Here is a 27,558-nt window from a genome sequence, read left to right as displayed (position 1 = left end):
GTTTTAAGTGGGAAAAAAAGATCAAATTCCGGTACCTTAGCTATCGCTTGTAACGGATCAGCTTAACAGGAAGGTTAAAGACTGTTGCCCTTTGTCAAGAGTTTCATCAGTTGTCAAGCGTGATAGAATCAAAACATCCCGTAGCTGTTCGGAAAGAAGATCCCGAATTCAGTGTCAAGGAAACTGCCTATAACCAGATTTCTCAGTCTTTCATACCAAAAACACGTTCCAGCATTAGAGACATGGCACCCACAGATAAGAAACGGAGAGAAAATGTCTTAAGTAGTCAAACGGACAGTTGCTTAAAGGCCACAGAAACCAACATCAAACATCTGGGTTCTCATCCTACAGAAATGGTTGATGATGCAAGACTGAGATCTTCCTTTGTACGTGGACACGCTTTCCCAGAAAGACACTGAAGGCCCTGGGAAACCAGTGCAGTGGGCGTGGGGGGAGACAGTTCTGACAGGTCAAGGCTGGCTGAGGTTGTGCTTGGAGTCAATCCCACCGGCACCACCGGCCACGGCCCTGCTGTGGCTGGACATGGAGGATAAGGATAGGCTGGATGGGGTGGCAAGACTGAGTTTGAGCCCCAGACTACTGACCAGAAGGGTCTTCTCTGACCTTTCAAACATCCTGGCTTCAAAACAACGCTTATGACAGATGCTGATGAGCTTGCCACACAAACGAGATACATTTTCGGCACAAAGAAGGTCAAACCCATATTCAAAACTGAGAGCAGTAACAAAGCTGTTACCCAAACATCCAGGCACATGGTTAAAGAAACCCAGACACCTGGGGGGGGGGAAAGTGGGGTTGTCAGTCTAATGATGTGGCATCAGCCAGCAAATCAAAAGCAACTCATGGGACATCTCCATTTCCACCTGCTTATGGATGGTATTTGGAGACCGTCCCCGGGGAAGGATGTTGAGTCGTGTGGTCAGCAGCCCTGGCTTTGGGGGGACTTGGCTTCCAAGTCCAGAACAGTCATATATTAGCTATAGGATTTTGAACAAGTTTCAGACTCCCTGAGCCCCAGTTTCCTCCTTTGTGAAGAATTAGGCTGTTTTTGTTTATTAATATGAGGGTATAGAGTAGGGGACTGTTAGGCACTTACTACCGGGCTGTGTGACGTTGTGTGAGATTGTCTGTAGCTTTCCCGCCGTCCAGAGGCGGTGACCATACTATACTGCCCACTCAGGCATTGTGATGTGACTAACGAAGTCAACGCGGGGACCCCCTAGGAGAAGGAAGTCTCTAGGCGGGGTCTTGCCATTTTGTGGCTTTCGGTCCCACAGAACGGTTTTGTTTTTTGAATTCCGCTTACGCTGGGAATGTTGGGAGAACGGCAATACTCACCATCCCTCCTCTGCTCATGGGGCTTTAAGCTTCAGTTGTCCCCCCTGTTCTCTGCACGCACTGCACACTTTCAAGCCACGGCCGTGGTCTGGAATGCCCTTCTCCCAGCTGTCCACTGCCAAGCCGCTGCTCCTACTTGGGGGAGTGCCCAACCCAAAGTCAGAGCCTCGGAATCTTCCTGAAAATCTCCTCCCTTCAACGCACACCACTCACCCTGAGATCCGCCCCCAGGTGATGTGATGTGCTCCTCAGACTGTGTCTCGCACCGCTGATCTCATGACAGCATTTATTATTCTATCAACCCCCCCCACCGCCCACTCCTCCCCCCGCACACAGTGTTGAGGGCTGGGACCTGTGTCTGCTGTGGGCCCCATCACATCAGGTTGTCTGTCTCAAATGGTGATTGATGGAATGAATGAACGGATAGCTGGGGTCAGAGGGCAGAGGTGGGACATCGTACCATCTCTCCAGTCCCGGTGGCTTCTCCTTAGATCTACCCAATACTTTAGAAAGATAACAGACCATCATGTCTTTGGTTCCTTGGTCTCGCCCAGGCAGGAAGTTCATGGTCAAGCTGTAAAGCCTTCAGGCTCCATGGCCACGTGCTGGGTGGGGTTCGAATACCGGCTCTGCATCCAGGTAATGGCAGGGCTTCAGACTTTAGTCCTCTGTGCCTCAGTGTCCTCCTCTGTAAAGTGGGGATAATAAATAATGCCTCCTTCAAGAGGTTGTGAGGTTTGAATGGAGCCCTCCAGGTAAACCACTCACACTTGTATCTGACACGTGATTAATGCTAGAGAGGGTTTTTGCCCTGCAATTTTAGCTCGGAAAGCCTTTCCTGACCATCACATTCTACGTGGATACCATTTCCCCTCCTCCCCCACCCCCACCGTTACCATCGGTCCTTTTTCTGCATCTGTTGCATCTAGTGACTTCTTGCTTTCTACTTCCCTGTTGATGCTCAGTCCACGAGGGAAGTGATCAGTGTTGTTTGTGCAGCTGACCAGCATCTAGAGATTTCACAGACTGTTGAACAAATGATTGGGTGAATGATGACCAGCAGAGAAAGGGTCGACGCTGGGCTGGCTGCTACTTTCAGTTGGGGCTCATTCTTGTCCGCTGGAGAGGCTCATCTACCCAACAGACAGTAAGGCTAATTCACCGACAAACCCCCTTGTCTGTTGCACCTCCTGGTCTGTCACATTTCGTACCAGCGAGGGGTCAGGGAGTGTACTGGGTTGACTACAAACTAGCCTTTTTAGCTTTTAAAATAACAAAAGAGGCCAAAGAAAGTAGCAGGTGAGTCCCAAGGGAGGAGGAGTTGAAAAGGGATCGGGGACACGGACTTGTAATATACAGAAGACGAGGTGTTGGAAGGGTTATTGAAAGATGAAGTGGTGGCTAGGTTGCCATGGAAACACTGCGTGGCGCCTGGACCAGAAGACAAGCTGCTCCTTCGAAGTGAATTTCAACCTCGCAGCTGGAAGTATGCCCTCCCCCAGAGTACACCTTCCCCCGGGGGCCTGACCCTGGGGATTTGCCCATAAGCCTCTAAGAAGTCGATATCTGGAACCAGCAGTTCCCCTGGAGTGGGAGATCTACCACAAGTAATGGGGGAACCGAGGGGTCTTGCTGAGATACAGGGAGGTCTTGCCCAGGAGCGTCTCGCCATACAAGAGTGCATTTCTACACTTATCCCACCCAGATTTCTGGGGCCTTTCTGAAGCCAGGGTGTTCCCACGTGGGCCGCAGGGACCACCGACATTACAGTCATATTGGGGAGCTTCATAGACATGCGGGTTCCCCAGCCTCTACCCACCACCTCTGAATCAAACCCCTGGGCCTTGGGGTTTCAGAAAAATCAGAAATTTTCACTTCCGCAGGTGGGAATTATGCACATCCAAGTGCAGGAAGCAGCACTTACAACCCTGTTCCTCTGCCTGAAGGGTGCGTAGGTGCAGAGCTGGGGTGGTGGGGCTGCCCAGTGGCCTGGGCATCAGTCTCCGGGGCAGGAAAACACTGGTGAGCAATCAAGTATGACTGGAGATGAGAGGAGGTGGAGAAAGGGGCCGGAAGCAGGGCAGAGTGGTTCAATGTAGGGCTCTGGAGTGAGTCTGCCTGGGTTTGAATCGAGCCCCTACCACTCACTGGCTGGTGGTGCGTCCTATCTGGAAAATGGGATTGATCCTAGGAGTAGTTCCTGATGGGGTTATCGTGGGGATTCGGTGAGCTCATATCTGAACGGTGGGGGCACAGGGGGGCAGAACCGCAAGGTAGAAGAGGCTGGGACTCCCGAGTTTGGAGAAGGGCCAGTAGACCCTTTAGGACTATAAGAAATCAGTTTTTATTGTACTCAGCCATTTGGGTGTGGGGGTTGCTTGTTACATAGCAGTGGCCTTGCCTGACTAATACAGGCAAGCAGCCTGTTAGTCATGGAGCTTCACCCCGTTGTAGGGGTGTGTGGGGATGTTCTCTAGATGGAATGGGCAGTGGGGAGCAAGCCTTTGGGCTGGTTAAGAGCCCCTATGGCTGTACCCCAAATTCTCACAGAGGGAGTTATCTACGTGGTTGGAAGGACTTCCCACTCTCAGACTCAGCCTCCAGGAGTTGGTCCTTCCCTAGAGGCAAAAGGACTATTTCTGGTAACTCATAACTGGACCTAATGGACTTACCGCCCATTGTCCAGACGTTAGGGAGAGAATCCTGCTTCTCCACTAGGGGAGCACGTGCGTGCGTGCGCGTGTGAGCATGTGTGAGCGCGAGTCTGTGTGTGAATGTGTGGGAGGTGGAGCCAGTGTCCTGGGAGATATCTCAAGGCACAAAATAAACAAGGGCAACTCTTCCTTCCTGGTGACAATTTAAAACACTTTTGTCCTACAGCGATCACATGGGGCCAAATATAAAAAGTCACATGAATTTAAATGATAGAGCTGGAGATTTCAGCAAAGATTCCCGGTTGCTCAGAAGACTTCCTCTTCCCCGGAGTATGCGTTACCTTTCTCTGCCTCTGGAGCTGCTTCGGAAGGAAAGTTTGAGAAACGCGGATCCAGAGACCGGCAGATCCTGAACAGAAGTCCGCAGATAGCTCTGAGCTGGCCGAATGTAGGGATCACTTGGGACACTTGCTGAACATTCAGGTTCTTTCTTTTAAAGGTTTTACTTATCTATTTGACAGAGAGAGAGAGAGAGCACAAGCAGGGGGAGCGGCAGGCAGAGGGAGAGGGAGAAGCAGACTCCCACAGAGCAGGAAGCCCGATGGGGGACTTGATCCCAGGACCCCAGGATCATGACCTAAGGCAGACGCTTAACTGACTGAGCCACCCAGGTGCCCTCTGAACATTCAGATTCTTATGCCCATCTCAGAAAGCCTAATGCGGCAGGTTGGATCGACGTGTGTGTGTGTGTGTGTGTGTGTGTGTGTGTATCCACCTCTCTCTCTCTAAATTACTAGTGAGGTACAGTTCACATTACATATTGTAAGTACATAGCTTCATCAGTTTTGACAAATATTTATCTTGTGGGGGCTATAACCACACACCTGACATGCCTCTTACCACTCACTTCTCCCAGAAGCACCCACTCTTCTGATGTCTATCACCATCGATTAGTTTTACCTGTTCTAAAACTACGTGTAAATCAATGTTTCTCGATACGCACTGCTGACATTTGGGGTTAGATAATTGCTGTAGGACCTGTCCTATGCTTTGGAGGATGGTTGGCGACATTTCTGGCCTCGACCCAGGAACAGCATCCACCTGTCTGTTGTAACAAGCAAAAATGTCTCCAGACATTGCAGATGTCCCCCGAGTTAAGCACTAGCAATATAAATCGAATTACGCAGTATATATTCTTACATAGGGTGCCTTCTTTCGTTCAGCACATTTTTGTGATTTTTCTCTGGTGTTGAGCATTCACATAATTCATTTCTTTCTATTTTTGAGGAGTATTCCATCATGAAAATAGGCCACAATTTACTTATTTTTCTGTTGATGGACTCCTGGGCTGATGCCAGTGCGGGGCCAGAACGGGTAGAGTTACTACCAGTATTCATGGCCAAGTCTTTGTGTGAACATATATTTTCACTGTACTTGGATGATACCTAGGAGAGCAATTGCAGGGCCATAGGGAAGGTAGAGTTTAACTTGTCCGAAACTCTCACTTGTCCAAAGCGGTTTCCTCTTTTCCCTTCCAAGCAATGTATGAACGTTCCCATTGTCCCCCATCCTTGCCCACACTTGATGTTGCCGTTCTTATTCAGTTCCTCCCAGCTGCTCTCCCTCCCTTGCCAGCTGGGTCCACCCAGGCTCCCGCGCAGCTCTCAACATCACAGCCTGCTTCTCAGGGGGAGCAGACAAGATGAAATCTAATTCTCTTGCAACCTAATCTCCTGTGTGAGAGCTCAGCACACACTCTCTTCATCAGAAGCAAGTCACGAGGTGCAGCCCACACTCTGGAGAAGAGAATTCCTCAAAGGGGTGCAGGCCAGGAGGTGCGGGATCCCCGGAGGCCACTGTAGGGCCACCTGCCCAGCAGCTCCAGTGTGAGAAGCTCTGTTTTGTTTCGTTTTAATATCTACTGATCTCATCACAAAAGAGTTCATGGGCAGACCCTGATGCATGAAGCCCACTTTGCATAGCAGTGGTCTAGATAGACCCCAGGGTCAAACGAGTATCTCTGACATTTGTTGAGGGGTTGTTATGCTCGCCTCTGTGCTAAGAGCTTTACCCCGCTTGCTTAGGTAATCGTCCGTCCAACCCCATTGTCAGCACCCCCATTTTACGAATGAAGAAACTGGAGGCACAGAGAGGTTCATCAATCAGACCCAAGATCGTGTAGCAAGTAATTGGCAGAACGTGGGTCCCGGCCCCGCGCTGTCTTGTTCGGAAGCTTGAACACCTGACCACCAGGCTCCCTTACAAACTCGGGGATACATGTCAGTGTGCATAACGACCAGCGTCAGTGTCCAGAGGAGACAGAAGCTGGCAGGCTCCTTTCTGCAGCCCTGCTGGAGGGGGGTCTGGCTCTGCTTCGCTGCAGAACCCCCAGCTGCAGTGGCCTGTGTTTGACATAATCCAAATGCTCTGTGTCTGGCTCTCTCCCCTCTGTCCTCTCCTTTTTTAAGTTCAAGTGTGAGAGATGGAGCCGTCTGTCCCCTTTCCCAGCTGGAGTCGGCTTCGCCCACCCGTAACTTCCTGGGCGCTGCGATGCTTGAAGACGGTTGCCCTAGCACGAAAGCCCAATTTAATAAACAGCCTTTAGGTGACAGAAATTAATCATGTCACGAAAGGGGTCACCCAACGTCTCTGGTAAGGTTAAGCGTTTGTTTCCAGATCATTAGCTGCATAATTAATTTCTCTTTTTCCCCACACAGGCCCCATAAGGGAGGACAGCGTCTGTCTTGTTCACTTCGGTGTTCCTAACACTTAGCATAGGACCTGGCCTGGAGTAGGGCTCAATAAATATTTGTTCATGAAATGAAGGCTCGCCCCCCTCTCCCCTGCCATCTGTCTTAGGCTGGATTAGGGAAAGCTGGGCCTGCCCTGAGGCCTCCCTGCTGCTCTTTAGCCGGAAATGGGAAGGGGTGCAGGAAGGAGGGGAGGAGGAGGCCACATGCAGGGGCGTTACTGGGCCGGCCACCACCTGGCATCGAGGGCCATTGCTGGAGGTGTCATCTTCCGAGAGATGACTGAAGATACTTTTGGGAGGGGTAGGAAGGAGGAGAAGAGAAGAATTCAGGTCTGGCTTCCAGCTCTTCATGGTCAAGCCCCAGCCCCGACCCCCGACCCCTGACCCCGTGGAGTGTTAAATCTTGGCACATCGGGGTTGCCCTTGGGTGGGCCCAGAGTGCCCCTGGGTGTCTCACGCACCTCAGCAGCCACCGAGAAGCCCCAGGGCCAATGGCAAGAGGGGAGGGGGACGGGCGTGACCCAAGGCGCGGTGAAGTGCTCAGAGCCCACACTGGGCAAGAGCAAGTGGCCCGAAGCCCCGGAGACAGGCGAGGCCAGGAGAACATGCAGAGACCCATCAGAGGGGCCTCCCGTCTCCGTACCTGTCATGCTGGCACAAACGGGCGTTCCTGCATTGTTGAGTGTCTGCCCCCCTGGAAACTCTCTCCCTGATTCATTCTGCACTGATATTTCCACCCTGGGTTCCAGGGAGAGTGGAGAGAGGATCCCCACTTCCAAATCCTGCCCCTCCTGCCATGCGGGGTTAGGCTGGAGCACGGGCCCTTCCCTGGGGCGCGGCTCCCCTGGCGCCTCCCTCCTCCCAAACCTTGCACCCCACTCGTGATGCTTTCTCAGCCCCGCTCCCTCACTCCCAAACCTCTTCTCTGCTTCTTGGGCACTGAAGTAAGTTCCAGCTGTTAAAATTGGAAACACTGATGCACTTGAAAGATGTGGTGGAACCAGGCTTTTGAAATGCAATAAATAAGGTTGGATGGGAGAATCGGATAGGTAATCAGCCGCTGCTTTTCCTTCTTGAAGAGAGTCATGTAGCAGCCATCAGACTCTGTCCTCGGCCCAGTTAAGGCCTATAAATCACTCTGCACTTCAGGGAGCCATGGCCACACAGGATCGCACCCAGGCAGGGCAGGGATAGACAGCGGGCGAGTGCGACTTGGGCTGGATGCCGAGACATTTGGGAGGTGGGAATGGTGTCTTACCTTAGGCAGCTTCGCTACACCAGTCGGGGTGTCCTGGGATGCTCATGAGAAATGCCGTGCCTCAGTTCCCGATGTTCCCGGCTGCAAATCCCAAAGACCCCGATCCCAACCGGTATAAACAGTAAGGACAATGTTGCTTGGTGGTCTTGCAGGGCAGAGGTGGGATACCAGGCTTGGATAATCCACTGGCTTGAGGACACTGGTCACCGGAGACAGAGCTTCCTTTTTTCTCTCCACCCTGCGGTCCCCCATGTCAACTTTGTCCTAAGCCTGGCTCATCTTGTAGTCGCCAGATAGGGCCACAGGCTTCCCGTCTGGCCGGGGAGAGGATCTCTTCTACCACTGTGAAGTGCGAGTCCTTCCATTCTGTCTGGGTTGGCTTTCCCGGACAGGCACCAACCCCTGTGGCGGAAAGAGTACTCAAGACCTGATAGAATCAGGCTAAACAGGTACCCCCCCCCGCCCCCCGCCACCGCACAGCTGGGGCTGCGGCGGGGCTCAGAAAACCTGGCGATCTGGAGGAAAGGCAGCATGGAGAGGATGGATATTGGCGGACACCCAAGAAAACCCTAACTTTGCGCTCTGGGGTTGCATTTTAAGCTCTTGTCACAACTCCCGAGCTCATCAGGGGCACACAAATTAAGACCCACTGAGTGGGGAGGAAGGCCGACTCAGGCTCTGCGGAGACTTGCGGCCACACAGAGCGAACGTCACGCAGAACTGAGCCCGATGACTATTTTCCCATGAAAAATGCAGAACCAGCCAAGTTTGACCCAACTGGAAATCAATCAACATAGCCCTCTTCTGAAGGGTGGAACTGGGGTGAAATCAAATATGAAACCACAAGAGTAGCCCCCCCCAAACAAGCCCAACGACCTTAGTTCTGGACCCAACAAGTGACAGATAGCGTGGCTCTGAGAAGGGCCTGGGTGTCCAGCAGCTGGTGGGAAGCTGAGCGCTTTTGTGCTGATGAACAGGAGGAAGCAGCCGGGGCCTGAACCCGGACGCCACCATCGCCACTCAGCATCCAGCGTCCAAGACACACGGGAACTTTTTTTTTGAGAAGCAGCTGCAGGACAGTGGAAGTGACACAAATTTGGAGAAAAATATCTGGTGGCTCAATTATACACCACTTGTCAATTATATGACCTTGAACTTCCTCATGCCTCTGTTTCCTCATTGTGCCATAGTATAGTCAATATAACTCAGACGTGGACAAAATATTGGAGGCAGGTGCCACTTCGTGGAGGATAAAAAGACATGAGGACATCAGTCATTGCTCAAGTCGGGAGCACAGCCTTCCCCACCCCCTGACTCACCACTCCCACTCCGCTTTCCAATCTGCTCCTCCTACAAGGTCTAGCTAATGCCCTGGCTCCTCCCTGACACCCTCCCTGGCCTCCCAGACCCCCGCTTGCCCCCTGCATGCACCGTCCGCTCTCCCCCTCCCCGTGGCCACGTGCCTGCTGCCCGCTTCTATAACTGCATCCCGAACTGCCAAGTACACCTGTTACTTACTCTCCAGTGGGTGACCAACTCCCCAACTCACCTGTACCTGCAAATAAAGAGCTGTGTCTCCCACCTCTTCAGAGCTCAGAATGTGGGAGTGGAACCAACCTTGAAATCACCTGTCCCTGGAGGTGATTCCTCAAAGAGTGGCGAAATGAGCCGCCAAGAGCTGCTCAGCTCTGGCGGTCGGGTCAGCGCCAGGAGCCAGGCCCCTTGATGCCCCGTGGCACGGTCAACGGGGTGGGGGTGCAAAGGGGACCCGATTTTGCAAATCATACGGGTCCCTCTGTGGGGGACTTGTCATGATGTGTAACAGAGACAAACGTTTCTGACGGTGGGTGTTGGGCCTGGCGAAGGCTCGAAGGCGGGAAGGAGCTCGGGGGCCACAGTGGCAGTGGGCTTTGGGGCCAGGCTGATCTAGGTATCATCCTGTTGCCACCCCCATTGTCTGCTCGTGGGCAGCTTCGTTCCATTTAAGTCAGAAATGCTTTTCGAGCCTGTCCGTGGCAGGCACACTCAGCAGAGATCGGGATAGACGTGCCCTGGCTCGGCTGTACTGTCCTCCGCTGGGCAGCATTTCCGAGAGATGAATGAAGTGTTTTAGCCCCTCTAAGTCCCTTAGGGAGTTCGGGAGAATAAGAGGTAATGCAGGGCAGTGCCGTGCATGGTGGCCGGGAGACCCCAGCCGCTGCCTCTGGCCCCTGGGAGCCCTGGTGCACTCCTCACCTGGTCTCCAGTCGATGAGGACAGTTAGGAATGTCTTGTCTCCAAGGTCCAGCCTCCCTCGAGAATGGTCGGGGACAGAGTGGCAATGAGGGCAGAGTGTCCAGGGTTTATCCTGGGAGGGTGGAATGTAGAGTGTGCAAACACTGTGCACACGCTTCAAAACAGCGTGAACTTCCAAGTGCTGCCCCCTCCAGCACTGCATGACCCCCACCCCACCCCTGCCCCCACGTCCCAGCTCCTGGGTCACTCCTGTCACTGGAGAGAGCAGCCTTGACCCCTGGCTGGCCCGTCCAGCAGCCACAGAGAGGGGAGAGCCAGGAGGACCGGCGAGGAGGGCAGGAAGCTTCTTGGGGGACTCTGCCATGGCACCGTACCTGCCCCAACTTGGGGGCTATTTTGTGGGCTACCCAGCCAGCAGTTTGAGCTCCAGGTCTGGCCCTCAGTCCCTGATTTCCAGGGGACTGGGCAGACCCCCGATATTGCTACCTGGTGTGTAAGTTTGAATGCCTCGGATAGAAGGAATCTCAGTCCCTAAGGGAGGCAAATATAGAAGATTCCACTGGTCTGTGTGAGGCAGCCCCGCAGACTTAGAGCTTCACAAGCTCACGGGCCTTTATGTAAAGAGAAGATGCCCTTCATTCCAGGGGGACTAAGCCCCTACCTCAGGGTGCACGGCTGGCCAAGTGGTGCACAGACTGCAGTTTGACCCCCACTCGCCCCTCATCCAGCCTGCTTTGTGCAGTGCACGAACCAGGCCACTAAGCATGGCAGACTTAGCCACAGTTTTGTAACACGTGCTCCCTGTGAGCAGACACTATGCAGTCACCTGGGACACCAAAGGAGCAAGACGAGACGGAATCCCTGGGCTTATGGAGCTCACACAGGACTGGCCACGAACAGGCCAGCCTATGACCAAAACAATATAGGGTGAGCTCAATGCTATCAAGCAAAGAGTAGGATGTGGTGAAAGGGAAGGGACAGGTGTGGGGGAGGGACTTCATTTACAGCAGGTATGTGGAGGGGGTGGTTTCGGGGGAGGGGTTGAGGGCCAGAAATCAGACCCAGAAAGAGTTCAGCCTGTTCGAGAAGCAGGAAGGTCAGTGGCTGGAGGGGTGTGAAGAGAGGATTCTGGGGCGACATCAGAAAGGTGAGTAGGGCCGGGTGGGACAAGTGCCTGTAGGTCACTGCTGGAAGTTTGGATTTTGTTCTAAGTGTGGTGGGACCCCTGGCACTTCTGAGCCAGTGGGTGGAAGAGGCAGGGGAAGCGACAAGAGGCAGGTGGCCCAGGTGATAACCCTCTGGGCACAGCAGAGGACCAAGGGACGGGGAGGAGGGACAGCTGAACAGGGCCTGTCTCAACATGCCCTGCCACCATTCATGAGGTCCTGGATTCTGGTGGGTTTGGAGGTGACATTTCAGCTTCTGGGGTGGTGCCCCTAAGAGCAGAAAGGGACCACAGCCCACCCTCTGCCTCTCGTGACAGGTCAGGTCACGGCGTTTCCTTTCTGTGGGTGGCACACAGGCGGGAGGTGCTCTCTCAGACTAATCAGAGTGATGTGTGTGTGCAGTTCAACGTTAAAAAGTCCACGGAGCCCGTCCAGCCCCGAGCCCTCCTCAAGTTCCCAGACATCTATGGACCCAGGCCGGCTGTGACAGCCCCGGAGGTCATCAACTACGCAGACTACACCCTGAGGACCACAGAGGAGCCTGCCGCACCTGTCAGTCCCCAGGCCCTGAACGACAGCCGCCTCAAAAGGCAGGTCACAGAGGAGCTGTTCATCCTTCCTCAGAATGGTAGGGGTCTCCTGCCCCTGGTTCCCCTCTAGGCAGCACTCGGGGTGGGGGGAGGGGGGTGGCTGGGTGTGGCCAGCCCCAGCATCCATAGCATTTGACGCGGGGCAAGCAGGTGCGCCCAGGGCCTCGGAGCCACAGCGCTTTATTCCTGCAGACGTATTGCTACATTGCTTCCCTCCAGGGCCTCCAACTTCCCAATGGACAGTGGAGAGTCCTTTTTAAGTCGTGTAGAGGAGTCGTGATAAGATCAAGGGCTTTCAGAGTTACGGGTTCGATTCTCTGCTCTTTCATGTACTCGTTGGCTGGCCTCGGTCATGTTGCTAACCTTTCTGGGCCTCAGTTTCCTCATACGTAAAATGGGACTGCGCTATGATCTGCCCCATAGGGCTGCTGGGAAGTGTAAATAAAAGAATGCATATAAAGCACTCAGTGCAGGGAGTGGCACAAAGGACGTAATCACAACATACTGTCACTATGATGTTTCTCTTCTCCTTCTCATCAGGATAGACTTCAAGATGTAATACCTTTAGGGGTGCAGGGCTATGCTGGGCCCTGGGGCAGATGTATCAAGCAGACACTGTCCTTAAGCGAAAGGAGCATGCAGGCTTTCAGAAGGAGGCAAGAAATACGTTCGGGAGAACAGATTGTTGTGTGGTTTGGGGGTTTTGTTCGTGTGGTTGGACAGGGACATGGAGGAAGAGGAAGCAGCAGAACTGGCTTTGACATTGACCCCAGTTTTGATACATCTCCTGGCCTGGGTCCAACTGTACCCCATGCTGGCGGGTGAACAACCCCTCCCCCGCCAAACCCACCCAAGGACCACAGTGATTAGTCCGGAATTTCTTCAAGAACAGATTCACATAGTGCCTGTGGCATGAATGAAACTGCTCCACTTTTAGCCTCCAGCCTACATTTTATTTTTATTTTAAAGATTTTTTAAAATTTATTTATTTGAGAGAGAGCATGAGCAGGGGGAGGGGCAGAGGGAGAGAGAGAAGCAAACTCTGCACTGAGCAGGGAGCCCAGTGTGGGGCTCCATCCCAAACCCTGAGATCATGACCTGAACCAGAGGCAGATGCTTAACCCACTGAGCCCCCCACATGCCCCAAACAGCCTACATTTTAAATAGATGAAAACAGACCCCTTGGGGACTCGAGCGCTTACGTTTGGAGGGTGGGGAGGAGCTTGCCTGAGGAGCCTTGAGGGTGGGTGATCAGAATCCTAATTTCTCAAAGCCTGGATGAAGCCAGGATTGGATGCTCTCGACCAGGAAGAGCAGGGCAGCGTGTCAGAGTCTGGAACCATAAAGACTTCAGAACATGGACTCATCTTCTCTTTGTCATCGTTCTTCATTGCTTTTCCCACCTCAGAAGCCAAGCACTGGCTCCACAGAAAGCTCTCAGGAGCTGACTCTTCAGCAAGTGTTGACCAGAGGGATGAGCGAGAAGGAGAGGGGGAGGCCAGATCGATTGCATGTCATCCCCATGATGCTGGANCCCCCCCCCCCCCCGCCCCATGACAATCCTCAGCTCCCTGTGGAGCTCCGTGTCCCATTTCTGGAAGCTGAATCTGTCCCTGCATTTCCAAGTGGTGCCGGCTTTGGTCTGGTTTTGATTTGGCTTTGAAGCTGAAGGCTGAGGTCGTCTGAGAGCGGAGAGCTCTGGGCGCCAGGCAGGCCCCTTCTGGCGCTGACCCTGCTGCGCTCCTCCGTGTGGCGCCCTCAGAAGCCGCGCGGGTCCTGTGTGTGTGTTGATGTCGTTTTACGCGTTGCTCACGGCCTGGTCAATCTGTTCCTGACTTAGACGCGCCAGGGGAATTGCTCACCATTTGTACAAACCCCATAACGAGCCATTTGGGAAGCTCAATAGTCCTTCAAGTATCTACTCTCTGAATTTGTTCTGAAAACCAAAATTTTTTAAATTCCAATTTGCCTCAAGCGGAGTCTGCTACAGCTGCTGGACCCTCTAATTCTTGTAGTATGTTTGACAGATGACAGTCTTCCAGCTGTTTGGCTCCTGGGCAAAGGGGCCGGATGAGCAATCTTGATGGTTTTAGGGACTTCTGAATTAAAGCGACGGTCATTCATTCGTCCCACAGGCGTTTATTGGACCTGCACGGAAGTCACGTCCACGACCCCTGACCTTGCCCCGGGCATCTCCCCCTGACTTATTCTCTCACATTGATCTCCAGCCATGAACACCTGGGGAGCAGGGATTAGACTCCAGGAGAGGGGGGGCTGCAGGTGGGCTGAGCTCGGTTTGCCTGAAACAGCGTGACTGGACCACACAGGCTGTGACAGTTTCCCCTCCCGAGAGCTCACCAGGGACCGGGCCCTGGGCCAAGTACTTTCCCCACTTTATTTCATTTCGTGCAAGTAACTCGAGGAGAGAGGAACTATGATCGCTCCCATGGTAAAGATGAGGCAACTGCAAAGTCCCTTGTCCAGGGTCACATAACTGTTACAGGGCAGCTCAGGTGTGACACCAAAGCCCATGTCTTGCCCACGGGGCAGTGACAGTCCCTTAAAATGTCATCCCAGAACCATAGGTGTCACCCTGGCATGGCCACCATGATTTGGCCCCCAGCTAGGGAGCTATCGGTTTGCATTCATGCCATAGGTGGCAGATGGGAAAAATGTGATCTGGACGACGGGACCTAGCATGGGTGGCAGTGACGGCCTTACCTCTCTTAACAGCTGTGGTGGAGGATGTGTGTGTCATGGAGGCCTGGAACCCAGAGAAGGCCGCCAGTTGGAACCAGGCGCCCAAACTCCACTACCGCGTGGACTATGACCAGCAGAAGGCAGAACTGTTTGTGACTCGTCTGGAAGGTATCACTTTTGTTTGACTTCCACAGGCTTCCATGTATCCGTCTCCCCTGGAGGAGCTGGGCAGGAGGGATGGGGGCATCTGCAGCTGGAGGGAGCTCTCTGTAATGAACAGATTCCGAAATGTGTGGGGCTCCCCCCACATAACATCCAAAGTGGAGAATCCTAGTTGGCAAATACCTTTGCTCCAAGGGGCGATTCAGGGACCAGGCTCCTTCCATCAGGAGCCCCCCCCCCAGTCCCCTCAGGCCTCCTTGTCATCTGTATCTAGCAGGTGGAAAGAGGGAGGAGAGGGAGAGAGCGCAACCAACCGCCCCTTAGAAGCCATGACCTACGCAGAACACGCGTCACGCCTGCTAAGTGCTGGAAATCAGTCACTGACTGCCACTGACTGCCAAGGAGCCTGGGTGATGTGGCTCAGCGGGTGCTCAGCAAAAAGGAAAGGGTTTTTGGTGAAGAGCTAGCTATCTGCCACAGGTGCCTTCGCTGTTGAATGGGGCTTTGTGCTGAACGTGAAGGGCGCTCTGAATGGGCCGCCAAGTTTCTGTAACCCGAGAACGGGGCAGTCTTTCCAAGGGGGTCAGGATGTCCCTGGTCTCCCTACCCCCACAATTCACTTCACCACCAGCAAACAAAGCTGAGGCTTTGCAAAGGAATTGGGGCTAACAATGGGCCATTCTATGGCTCCTGGGAGTTGGGAGCTGTGAGCAGGAGAAATTGGACTTTGTATTAAATTTTATGTTTTTTAAGGGGTGTTTTTCCTCTTTGTGCTCTTTCAAGATTTTTTAGCCTTTTCAAATATATTACATTTGGTCTTCACCATAGTCCCATTTAACAGATTAGGTAACTGAGGTCTAGCAACCTCGGGTGACTTGTCTGAGATACTCCAGCTATTGGTGCCAGAGCCAGGACTAAGCCCAGTTCCCCTGGAGCTCGGTGGAGGGTTCTAGCAGGATGTATGGCCCCAGTCCTTCACCTTCCCTTCCTGGGAAAGATCAGCTACCCTTTCTCAGCTGATCATTGAGTAGCCAGGCATAAAAGCACCATGGGGTACAAGTTTCTGGATCAGTCCACCTTGGGAAGCTTTAAAAACACCAAAGTTTAGAATAAGAAAACAACAGAGGTAGTGGCCAAGCGATGCGTGTCACAGATGGTTGTGTGGTCAATATTTAAAGTACAGAACAAACAGTACAGTGTCAGAGCACAAAAGTCATTAGCCGTTCGTGGGCCCTGGCATCTCGGGGACGCCTCGGGGTCATGAGGCGGGGAGGACTCTGGGAAGCCCCACCGTCCCGCCCGTCTTCTCCGGGGACCAGCGTGTACTGACACGGGCCGCCTCCGGGGAGCTCCAGTGTCTAAGTGTCTCGCTGAAGGGTGATTCCACAAAGCCACGGTGGTCGGCCCCAGGGCTCTCGTCCACCTGAGGTCATGACCGTGAAGCCGGACGTGGCCGCTCCACGCCGGCCCGTGCCGCTCCCCTCCCCTCGTCCTCACGAAGTCCCACATCCGTGTTGCTGTCTCCTTGGCTGCAGCTGTGACCAGCGGCCACGACGGAGGCTGTGACTGCTACATCCAAGGCAGTGTGGCCAACAGGACCGGCACGGTGGAGGTCCAGACGGCTCTGAAGAAGCGGCAGCTGCACACCACCTGGGAGGAAGGCCTGGTGCTCCCCCTGGCGGAGGAGGAGCTCCCCACGGCCACGCTGCTGCTCACCCTGCGGACGTGCGACCGCTTCTCCCGCCACAGCGTGCTCGGGGAGCTCCGCCTGGGCCTGGACGGGGCGTCTGTGCCTCTGGGGGCCGCCCAGTGGGGTGAGCTGAAGACTTCAGTTAAGGTAGGGTGACCTCTTGCCAAGAAAGGTGAAACCCGTTAGGGGAGCTTGGGGTGGCAGTACTGGGCCAGCGCTCACGAAGCAAGCTCCACAGGCCCTCCCAGCGTGTGTGTGCATGCGTGCGTGCGTGTGTGTGCGTGTACGTGCATGCAAGGTAGACTGGAGTCGTGAACAGGGTGGAGAGCTGCAGCAGACCCCACAGCCTAGGCTGTGGAATTCCCGGCATCTGGTTTTGCTTCTAGCTTGCTGTGCAGAGATCCCCTGCCATCGTGGAAAACGTGTTATGAGTGTCTGGGCTCTAACGCTGACAGAAATACCCCCATCTGAACTCATGTACGCTCCCTGTGTCCCTACTATGTGCCAGGCACTGCAGGGGAGATGGACATCATATAGAAAGCCTCTACCCCTAGAATTTACAGGCCAGGGGAATAAATTAGAGCAGACAAGTGACAATGACAACGACGATGATAGCGGACATGGGTTGAATCCGAAGACGTTTAAGAGAGGCCTAACCGAAGTGCTCTGATGGAGAGTTCTAGAAGGCCTGGTGGGAAGTGTTATTTGTGCTGAGCTTTGAAGTACAGACTGGGCTGGCAGCAGCCCCAGGGCCCAGTGCTCTCCTGGGGTCCACAGCCCTGGGACGATTCTCCACACCCCTGTGCTGCTGGGGGAGCCGAGGGTGGGAGAGAAGGGTCTGCCGGCTGTGTGCTGTTTAGAGAGGAGTTCCTTGGAGAGCAAACTGGCATTCCTCAGGGGCCTGGCAGCGAGGGGTCAGAGAGGTCAAGGCCGTAGGAGGGTATGTGGTTATTTAGGCCCTCTGGTCAAGGCCTCAACCAAGGGCTGCGCAGGGCAGCCGAGAGGGAGCCTTCTGGGGGACCGGTCTCAACCAGCTGATCAGTGCCTCATGGGGAGACTGCATAGCCTACAAACCCCCAAGTATTTACTACCTGACCCTTTACGGAGAATGTTTGCCGACTGCGCTGGAGTAATAAAAATACCACCAAGGGCCTGCAGTTTTGAGTACTTACCACCTATCAGTTGCTGTGCTTAGAGCTTCACTTCAGTCCTTTCTCAGAGCGGCCTGGCAGAAACGACGATGTGACTCATGTGCAGATGTGCAGACCGGGGCATCGAGAGGTGGGGTAACCCTTGCAGGGTCCCCCAGCTTGGACCCCGCTAGCTCGGCCTTGTGGCCGGGTTGGTCTAGCTCTCAGTCTGGGACTGTCCCCTCGCCGCCGTGCCATGTACGTGGCCGACCGCCTACGAGGCTCCGTCCTCTGGGACCTTCCCTGACGGACACTTGCACTCCCCACCTGCCCCCCTTTGGGCTAGCATCTCTTCCTTGCCTTATTTGTCTTTCTTTCCCAGCTGCAGACCCTTGATAAAAATTGACAGTCACTCTCAGCTGGAACTAGGCTGTTCAGCAGCAAGCTCCCTAATGAGCGTGTGATTTGGGACCGGAGCGGAATCACAGCCGGGGTCCCTGGGAAGAGGATCTGACACTTGTGGTTCATTCAGCTGGTAAACCAGCTTTCTCTGGAGGGGGAGGGGCTCCCCCAGGGCTTTGGAGACTTCTAGCTGGAAGTCTCGGACCTGCTGTCCCTCCCCCTTGAAGAGCAAAGCACGTGCCTTCACCCCGCAAATACCATGCCCAATTTCCAGCACGTGCCGGGCCCCATGCCAGGAGCTGGGGACGCAGCAGTAATTAAGGGCGGGCCCTGCCCTTACCGTGCGCGCCTTCTCACCAGCACCATAGGTGCCCCCAAAGACACCCCTGCCGGCCTGCTTCCCCACACGTGAGCAATGCCAGAGGCAGCATGCTGGCAGACCTGGGAGCTGGTGCCCTGAGGCGTGGGGGTGGCCCTGGCTCCAGCTGGGGGTGCCAGCTGAGGTGAGCAAGGTGGGTGGAGCATTCCGTGGCCACAGCCCTGAAGCTTCTCCCCTCTAGGCCGGAATAGGTTAACATAGGGGCCGTCGGTGCCCCAGTTCTCACCGGAAGACGCTCAGCCAAACAGCGGCGTGTGCGTCACCGGGGATCATAGAGCCCCCCCGCTCCGAGGGCGTCTTGAATGATTCCCTGAGAGCCCAAGAGAAAGTTGGGGGGCAGGGTGAGGGTGAAGAGGGTTATTTTTGCCGACAGGTACTTGAAGCAGCAGAGCTGAGGGGAGCAGAGACTGCTAAAATTATCGGGCTGTGGTACAGCGAGTGGGGCTCCCCCGGGGCTCTTGGCGCCCCTCTGCAGAGGTGACGAGCCCTTCCCAGACTGACGGGCCCGGGTTCCTCTCACCTGGCTTCAGGGGAGCAGGACGCTGAAGCCGAATCGTCCCGTGGCTACCGCTCAGGCCAACCATGGACCTCAGGAAGTATCTGGAATCAGGAGGGGGGGACCGGTCCCTCTGGGTGCCTGGACAGGTCCCTGGGCCTAGTTCCTTCCCTGGGGAATGACAGGTCTGAGAAGCTCGGGTTAGGGCTTGGGCTGCGGTATCAGACCAACCTCGGGTCAAGGCTCAGCTTTGTACTTCGCTTCCTTTGGCTACGTGACCTCGGGCTACGTGACCTCGGGCTACGTGACCTCGGGCTACATGACCTCGGGCTACGTGACCTCGGGCTACGTGACCTCAGGCAGCCACGCCCCCTCTCCAGCGTCGAGGTCTTATGCTTAAAATGGGAACGAGATTAGTATCGCTAGGGTTGTTGTCAAGATTCAGTAGGGTACTTTCTCACAAATATTTATTGTGTGCCAACTGTATGCAACGTGCTGGGGAACGGCTTTGTGGGAGCCTATAACCTGGTGGGACCGATCATACAATTGCCCCTGGCACGTAGTTAAGTGTTTAATCAGGCTTCGCGGCTATTACTCGTGTCCTTGCCAAAGTCCCTGGTAGCTCCCAGATCATTTTGTCATGTGACTAGTTACTTAGGGCCGATTGAATCACTGGGGTCATGTTGAAGACATTGTTCCCCCCCCAGAGAAAAGGGGAGACCCGGGCAGAGGGCTGACCAGCCTCAACCAGCCTCATTGCCAAAGCCCAGACTGGTTCCTGTTGATCTAGAAACAACATTCCCACTTAGTCATCTCTAAAAGTGCTGAGTGTCCTTCCTTGATGACCGATGGTGATCATCAAGGCAGACCGTTCCATAGCACTTCACGTGGGCCAGGCCATTGGGTGGTTGTATTATTATGCCCATTTTACAGATGAAGCCTTGGAGGCGTGGGGAAGTGAAGTCACGTGCCAGTGGGCACACAGCGCGTAAATGGCAGGATCGGAGCTCTGACCCCGATGGTCCGGTGCGAGGGTCTATACCCTTAGCACTACCTTGGGACTGTGACAGACATCTGCCTCCTGGGGGGCTCTTTGGCTCATTTTTGTCTCTCGGGGGTTTGCGGACACTCCAAACAAATGCTTGCAGGAATTTCAGCAGAGATGCTCTGGAAAGCGGCAGACGGGGCACCCCCACCTCCTACAGAGCGTACTTACTTCCAGTGACCTCTGGTGCCCTTCCTACCATCGCCCGCCCAGCTTTTGTGTTGACACAGTTGGCCATTCTGTTGACCAAGCAAGGCCCTGCTCAGCATTCGAACACCACATTATTGACTCTGAGCCCTACAGGGGCTGGAAGGAATTACCTTCTCAAACAGAGTAATGAATCACACCTCCCCACGGCCCCTGGAGCCTGACCGGTCGATGCCATGGTTCTCAAACTGTGTCCCCTAGAACCCTAATGCTCTATAAAGATACCCCAAGAACTTGTACAGGAGTGCTGGTGAAGGGTGAGAAGGGATCCTGGCCCTCTGCCCCTGCCACATCCTAAGTGGCATCTCTACAATCTGTTTTATGTGTTGGGTTTGAATATACGATATTTGGAAAACACATCTTGTGGCAAATGGGAAACTCTCATTGAAGCACATGGTACGTATAATTCCTCTGGGCCCCCCTCGCTTCTGCAGGAGAGCAGTGTTGGTGGGTAAATGGTTTCTAGGACGCCTGTCGGATACAAGGCCAGTGTGACCCCAGCCTCAGCACTAGCCGATGGGTCAGAAGGCACCGCTAAGGAAAGCTCCCCTCCTTCCGCCTCTTTTCTTTTTCAGGAGCCGTCTGCAGGAACTGGAGAGGTCCTTCTGTCCATCAGCTACCTCCCGGCAGCCAACCGCCTCCTGGTCGTGCTCATTAAGGCCAAGAACCTCCACTCTCACCAGTCCAAGGCGCTCCTGGGGAAGGGTGAGTGAGAACACACTCCCTACTTTAAATTCATATCCCTTTACTGCTGGGCCAATCCCTTCATCGGGCCCGGGCGTGAGTTACCTGGAGCTCCCGACCTTGCAGGTCCACATGCCAAGAACCGGTCTCACCCGTGGGTCAGAGAAAGCCGAGGATCGGAGGGTAGCCACGGAGCACAGTAGCCGGACCATAGAGGAAACTTAGCTCAGCCTGTCACCCACACCGGGCCAGACTCACCTCACTGGCAGGTGTCTGGAAGGCCAGGCTGTCCTCCTGTCTTAGGCAGCCATCACTGTGTGCCCCACCCCCAACCCCAGTCTCTCCTCTTTTCTCATCTTTGTCAACTTGCCACCCCCACACCAGCTGAGTGTGGGTGCTGGCAGAAGGTGTGTGGGTGCCTGGGCCAAGGCGGCCTGAAGATGAGGGCGTCTGTGCCCCATACACCCAAGTAAGCATCTCTTTGACATTCTGGAAGGCTCAGTTTTTTCTTCTGGATACCCCAGCACAGACTAGACCCCTGAGTCTTGGGTACCAAACAGGCTCTCTTGTCAGAGCAGGAGAGCAGCCCTGGTTGGCAGTATGATACTTGGACCCGAAGCCAAGTGCTCAGAGCAGGATATAAATAACCAGGTATTTATAGCAGGATACAAATAAAGAATTACCGCCGCGTTCAGAATCTTGGAGCAAACAATTTTGGGCAAATGACATCAGAAGGGCCGGTCTTGCGGGCCAATCCCCCAGCCGAAGGCCAGAATTCAGTGCTTTTCCTCATCCCCTCCAGACACTTCTTTGCTTCCTGCTCTTTTTTACAGCTCCTATCAGGACAATTACAACACAACATTTTGTCTCTCAAATCTGTCTGCTGAAATAACAAGCTAGCCGCCCGGGGGTGATAATTATAGCCGTAAATACCGAGGAACAATTATTCTCCCATTAGCTTCGGGGAGCTTGACTAATGAAAACATAATCTAGCTTCTGAGCCTGGTGATGTCCCATGCGAGCTTGTCCTGTGACCCGTGCCGCTCTCCTGGGGGTGGGGGGGCTCAGCTCTATTGGCCCAGGACCCGTGGGGGCCCAGGCAGTCTGCCCTCACCCCCCACACGCAGCCGGGGTGCTCCAGTAACATTTATGACACAACAGAGGACAAGAACTCAACCAACCAGCAGGAGACCCTCTATCTTAATAATCAACAAAAATGCTCGGATGGAAAACCGATGTGGCGAGGACAAGGGGTGGCTTCGTTTGGCTGGTCTGAGTTGAAAATCAAGCTGCAGTACATTTGAGCTGTTACCCGGGACTTGGGCTGATGTGGGACGTGAAGACGCTGGGAAGGGCTCATGGCAAATCATGGTTCCAGCTCAGCCCAGTCGCGGGCAGCCCAGTGACCACCTGGATGTATTGTACCATTGTGGGTTTTCCACACCATGGCCTAAGTTCTAAGGGGGCAGGCCCCCTTGCTGTATCCCCACATCTGGTGCCCCGCGGTGGGCATTCAGTAACTGTGAGGGGGGGCAGAGTGAGAGGGGGGTGCGGAGAGAGGGAGCCTCGGAGCACATCTCCAGCCAGAGACACTGTCTCTCCAGCCCTAAGAGGGAGCATCATCCTGGACCCACCCCCTCCCCCCCAGGCTCACCCTTCTGTCTCTCTCTTTCCCCCAGATGCCTCTGTCAAGGTGACCTTAAAGCACCAGGCGCAGAAGCTGAAGAAGAAGCAGACGAAACGGGCCAAGCACACGATCAACCCCGTATGGAATGAGATGGTCATGTTCGAGCTGCCCGATGAGCTGCTGCAGGCGTCCAGCGTGGAGCTGGAGGTGCTGGGCCAGGATGACGAGGGGCAGAGCTGTACGCTCGGCCGCTGCAGCCTGGGCCTGCACGCCTCGGGCTCCGAGCGCAGCCACTGGGAGGAGATGCTCAAAAACCCTCGCCGCCAGATTGCCATGTGGCATCAGCTGCACCCGTAGCCAGCTGCTCGGGCGCCTCCCTCCTCCGGCCCCAGCCCCGCCCCTCCGGCCCTGCTGCCCTCCGCGACGTCCTCTTCGTGCCCCATCCTCATTCTGACACCCAGGAGACAGATGCGTTTGCAAAGGCCAGGCCCCCGTCCCTCTCCTAGTATACTCTCACTTCTAGAATATGAGCAGGGCAGGGCAGTGTGTGGAAACAGGACATTTGGGTCGCAACGAGGAATGCATGTTGCTTCTCTGTGCTGTTGAAGAGACACTTGTCGAATAGAGCCCATGTGCACGTGTGACAGGTGGGGTCAGGCCCCAGGCAGGGAAGCTTAATGTGGGGACAAATGTATGCAAAGAATGTGGCTCTTTAAAAATAAGCATTTTCAAAAACTATGGAGGAAAGAGAGTATCCCCGATCAACTCACAGAGTTAGGGATTGGGATGGGTGGGACGAAATCTTAGCCAGCACGACATCGTACGCCTGATCCATGGCAGTCACCCAGTGGTTCTCGAACCTTAATGTGTGAAGAATCACCAGCAGATTCCCCGGCCCCCCCTGTTTACACTCCAGATCAATACTCCCAGCCACGACCCAGGCACCTGCATTTTTACCAAGCCCCATATGGTTTTGATGCAGAGGTTGGAGCACTGCACTGGGAGAAATCCCTTCTACAACATTCCAGACAGGTTTTCCCAGTCCTTGTCAGGACTCCCAACAGCCTGGGGCAGCCAGCTCCAAGGCTGGACATCTCAACTGTCAGTGTGAAATTTGGGAGGCCTCTCTGGGTTTTTTTTTTTTTTTTAATTTAATTATTTTAATTCTTAATATTTTCATTTGTGCTCTTCAGATCCTGTTCTTGGACTGGATTTTGTGTTTTTTATTGAAGAACTCTTGTTTTATCTCAAAATCAGTTCATGGTCTACTCGGGGAGATCATCCTTAACAAGGCGTAGGTGGGACTCCCCTGTTTGTCGCGAGGCGCTGCTTGTCACACCCACCAGCATCACCAAAGTGACCCTCTGAGACAGAGCCATCGTTCTCAGTGTTCCAGCCATTGCAGGAGGAATTCAGTGGGGGAGGCACATACTGATTTCGTCTATTTTATCTGGCTGCGTAGAAGTGGCCGAAGAGGGAACTTAAAATAGGACAGAAAGTCTTTTGCGAATGTGTCTCCCTTCCTCGATTTTCAGGGTCTGCCACTTTCATCAGTAAGTAATCAGCAGCTAGGCTTCAAATTCCTACTTTCTTATCCCAAATAGCTGTCCGCACGGTCAATTAGATGCTGAGTCTTGCCGCCTGGGTATAATATTTACCCATGAACCAGGATTCCCGAGTTCTGTTGTTGGCCATCTGTAAAATGGGGCCAATGCCATGGCAGCTCTGTCTCTGTGAGTGATGTGGTCGATGAAATAGAGCTCGAACACCATAGGCGTTCTCCGGCTAAAAAACTGCAGCCACCCGCAGATCATCTTTAAGCGGCAAGAGGGCAGCTGATGGAGACTGGAAGGGGCCAGAACCGTCCCAGGCAGTTCCAGAACTGTGGATTCTGCATTTGGGCTCCTTGTTACTGACACCCAAACTCTGGGCTTTCAAATGTCACCCAGTCCTATGATCTACAAGGGAACCCCTGGGTGAGGTGGGTAAGGGCCATGCTTCATGCCTGTAACAAGTCAGGCCGTGCTTAGCCTCTCGCTGAGAATCGGAGCAGGGGCCTCATCACCTTCAGTCATGATTTTCCGTTTCTGTGCAGAAGTAGAAAAGCATCCAAAGAAACAGAAAAATGGAAAGTTTTTCAGATAGTTGGAGATCTTGCTCATTAAGGCTGGCCACCTCCTGCCAAGTTTTTGTTTGTTTGTTTTTTTGTTTTTTGGGGTTTTTTTGTATTTTTGTATTTTGTATTTTTCTTTCTTTTCTTTTTTCTTTTTTTTTTTTTTTTTGGCAAAGCATTTGTTGGTGATTTCCTATAACATGGTTCTGAGACTCCCCTCACACTCCGGCCTTCCGGTTTTGGTCGGATGGCCACAAGAAAACAAAACATTTCCTATGTAGGCTGATGGGTACTCTCTTCTTGGTAACATCCACTACTCCAATGTAGAAAAGTCTGGATTCTAGACTTAACATCGGGAAACCCAGGTTCTACTTCCTCATGAATCTATGCACCTGCCTCCCGTTACACGGAAGGATGTCTGAGGCAGGCCAGGGAGCCTCTGATGCCAGAAATGTCAGCTCTGCCTATGGCCATTCCATCACAAGGCTTCCATTTCTTTGTATCTCAAGGGTTTCGTTTTCCAGAATCCAACCTCAAGGTTGTCCCTGATAGGAGTCAAATGCCACCACAGACCATCTCAGTGTTGCCCGTCACCTCACTTGGCAGGCATGCACAGGAAGGAGGGAAGTCTCACACGGGATTTAGTCCGTTGTGTTCACGGGCATGTTCCAAGAACCTAGAATAAAGCTAGCTCGTGGGCCCTCAATAAATATCTGTTGAATGAATTAATGAATGAAGGATGGAAGGGGGGACTAGACAGAAAAAAGACACTGTAAGTGTTCTCAATGGTGAAAGCATCAGCCATCTTGGAACTTTACATTTTAAATTGCCCAGAGACATCAGACAGCCGAATCAACAAACTTGAGTCATCTTGGCATCGGCAAAGCTTGTACCAGACACATTTGTGACTTACTACCAACTTAGAGTAATTGAGTCTCTGTGAAATCAACTGATCATGTTTGAAAGGCACGCCTTGTAACTTGGCCAGGGAGTGTTTTCTAAGAAGAGCATGGAGCCAGGTGAAAATAAAGGGAGAACCCATCGTAGACAGGGCTGGGGCCCCCAGGGTGACCTGGTTCTTTCCTAGATATGGTGACCGGGATCGAGAATGGGGAGTCCATCCTCATTAATCTGTGACTCCACTTCTCACATCAAATCGGTGTGCATTTGCCACGCATCCCTTGGTTAAGACCTTGCACGTTTTCTGTCCATTTCACTTTGAGATAGGACTCTTGGCATGGGTTGAGTGACCCAGCTCTCCAAATGACGCTATGTAGGGAGGGTAAGATGCAAGGAAGGCTCTCCAGCGGCAGTTCCTTTGGGGTGTGAAGGAGTCTTGAGGGGAGGGAGCTGCAGCCTAAGCCAAATCGAGGCGAGGAGCCCCAAAAGAGAGACCTAGTCTTTGTGATTTGTTTCTGCCGCCTGTGTTTCTTGTTGTCAGTGCTAAGTGTGTGTTTGTTTTGCAATCATGAACCGAAGCACAAAAAGACGCATGAGACATTGTAGTCCTATGTCTGGTGTCACACTTGGGAGCAAAAACCTTTCAATGGTAAATAAATCATTTCCAACTGGATCAAGTGGCCGGTGTTTTCTTTTTCCTTTTCACTTAATATTTGAGACACATAAAAGGCACAGACAGTAATTTGACAAACACTCGCAAGCCACTGCCGAATTTTATAAAACTTGACAAATGCCATCGAAGTCCCCTCGGTTTCACTCAGGACAGCGCCTTGTTTCTCCCCACCCCAAACATGTCTTCACCCCTTCCCTCCATGTCCACATAAACTCTGAGCAGCAGAAGAGTATCTTTGTGTTTTAAACTTTATTTAAATTGCATCCCACTATTTGAGCTCCACATGAAAATTCTGAGCTTGACCCATCCACACGTATGTAGTTCTAGCTTATTTATTTATTTACTTACTTATGTCTTTACTGCTGTATAACATTCCATTGTACGGAGAGGCCACAGTCCCATTCTCCTATTGACGTGCATTTAGACATTTCTTTGTTTTTTTCCATTACAAGACTTCTAGGAACATTCTCACGCATGTCCGCTTGTTTCCGTGTACGAGTTTCTCTAAGGTATGTCCCTAGGAGTGAGCAGAATTGCTGAACCACAAAGGGCTCTTTGTGCGCGTATGCTTGCGTGTGTGTGTGTGTGTGTGTGTGTGTGTGTGTGTGTGTGTGTACTCATGCCCCCTGGTGGCTTTGCTTGAGCACCAAATCCAAGGGATCACATACAAGCAGGAATGCAGGCATCAGGACTCTTGGGGCTCTGACTTTATTCTTGAGAAGAAAAATCAGGTAGGTACTAGAGACTTTCCTCTAATGTCCCCAAAAGAAATACTCCCGTCACTGGAAGGTCAGCCAATGGTTCTCTTGCACTCCAGAAGGTGGGCAGGGACAAGGGGGCTCCTGGAGGCCCATCACCCTAGGCCCTCCTGGTGGCTGCTGCATCCCTGGCCTCTGGAGGGAGAGCCTCTGGCATCAGGCAAAGGGCAGGGGCTGAATTTTATAGTCAGCAGGGGATTAGCCAGGGCTGATGAAAACCAAAGTTCTTATCAAGGAGAAATGATCCACAAAGCCACGGGGTGCGTTTGCTTTCCAGGTCTGTGCATGAAATTCCTTATTTTATATTTTACACATTTTTATTATATTGTAATGACAACCAGGATTTTTAGTTTCCTAATTAAATAGAAGTAAGTCCTAGTCCACAGAGCTGAGTATACAGACTGTGTTTCACGGGTAACCATGAACATGGCCCGCCAGAGCCTAGAGCACATATCTGAGAGTCTGGAAGAGCGGGGAAGGGTTCATTAATCACTTTGTACAGGGCTTCCCACTGACCCGCCTGAAATAAGAAGTTCTGCCCCCGCAGATAAAATTGACTCAAGTCTAGAGCACTGCAG

The 27,558-nt window shown here is 53.2% G+C and overlaps 1 protein-coding gene across 1 annotated transcript in view; it reads left to right on the top strand.

Moving 5' to 3' along the window:
* SYT13 (synaptotagmin 13) overlaps positions 1 to 26,216 on the top strand; it is a 32,344-nt gene extending 6,128 nt beyond the window's left edge. Inside the window, exons 2-6 of the mRNA XM_034645509.1 lie at positions 11,827 to 12,052; positions 14,748 to 14,882; positions 16,412 to 16,713; positions 20,801 to 20,930; positions 22,589 to 26,216. Coding sequence (XP_034501400.1) covers positions 11,827 to 12,052; positions 14,748 to 14,882; positions 16,412 to 16,713; positions 20,801 to 20,930; positions 22,589 to 22,893 — 1,098 coding nt within the window. The 3' untranslated portion in view covers positions 22,894 to 26,216. The remainder of the gene's footprint in view (positions 1 to 11,826; positions 12,053 to 14,747; positions 14,883 to 16,411; positions 16,714 to 20,800; positions 20,931 to 22,588) is intronic.
* Positions 26,217 to 27,558: the final 1,342 nt, after the last annotated feature.

This window comes from Ailuropoda melanoleuca, chromosome 16 (assembly GCF_002007445.2).
Source record: "Ailuropoda melanoleuca isolate Jingjing chromosome 16, ASM200744v2, whole genome shotgun sequence".
Taxonomy (NCBI): domain Eukaryota; kingdom Metazoa; phylum Chordata; class Mammalia; order Carnivora; family Ursidae; genus Ailuropoda; species Ailuropoda melanoleuca.
This window is presented reverse-complemented; position numbering and strand designations above follow the sequence as displayed.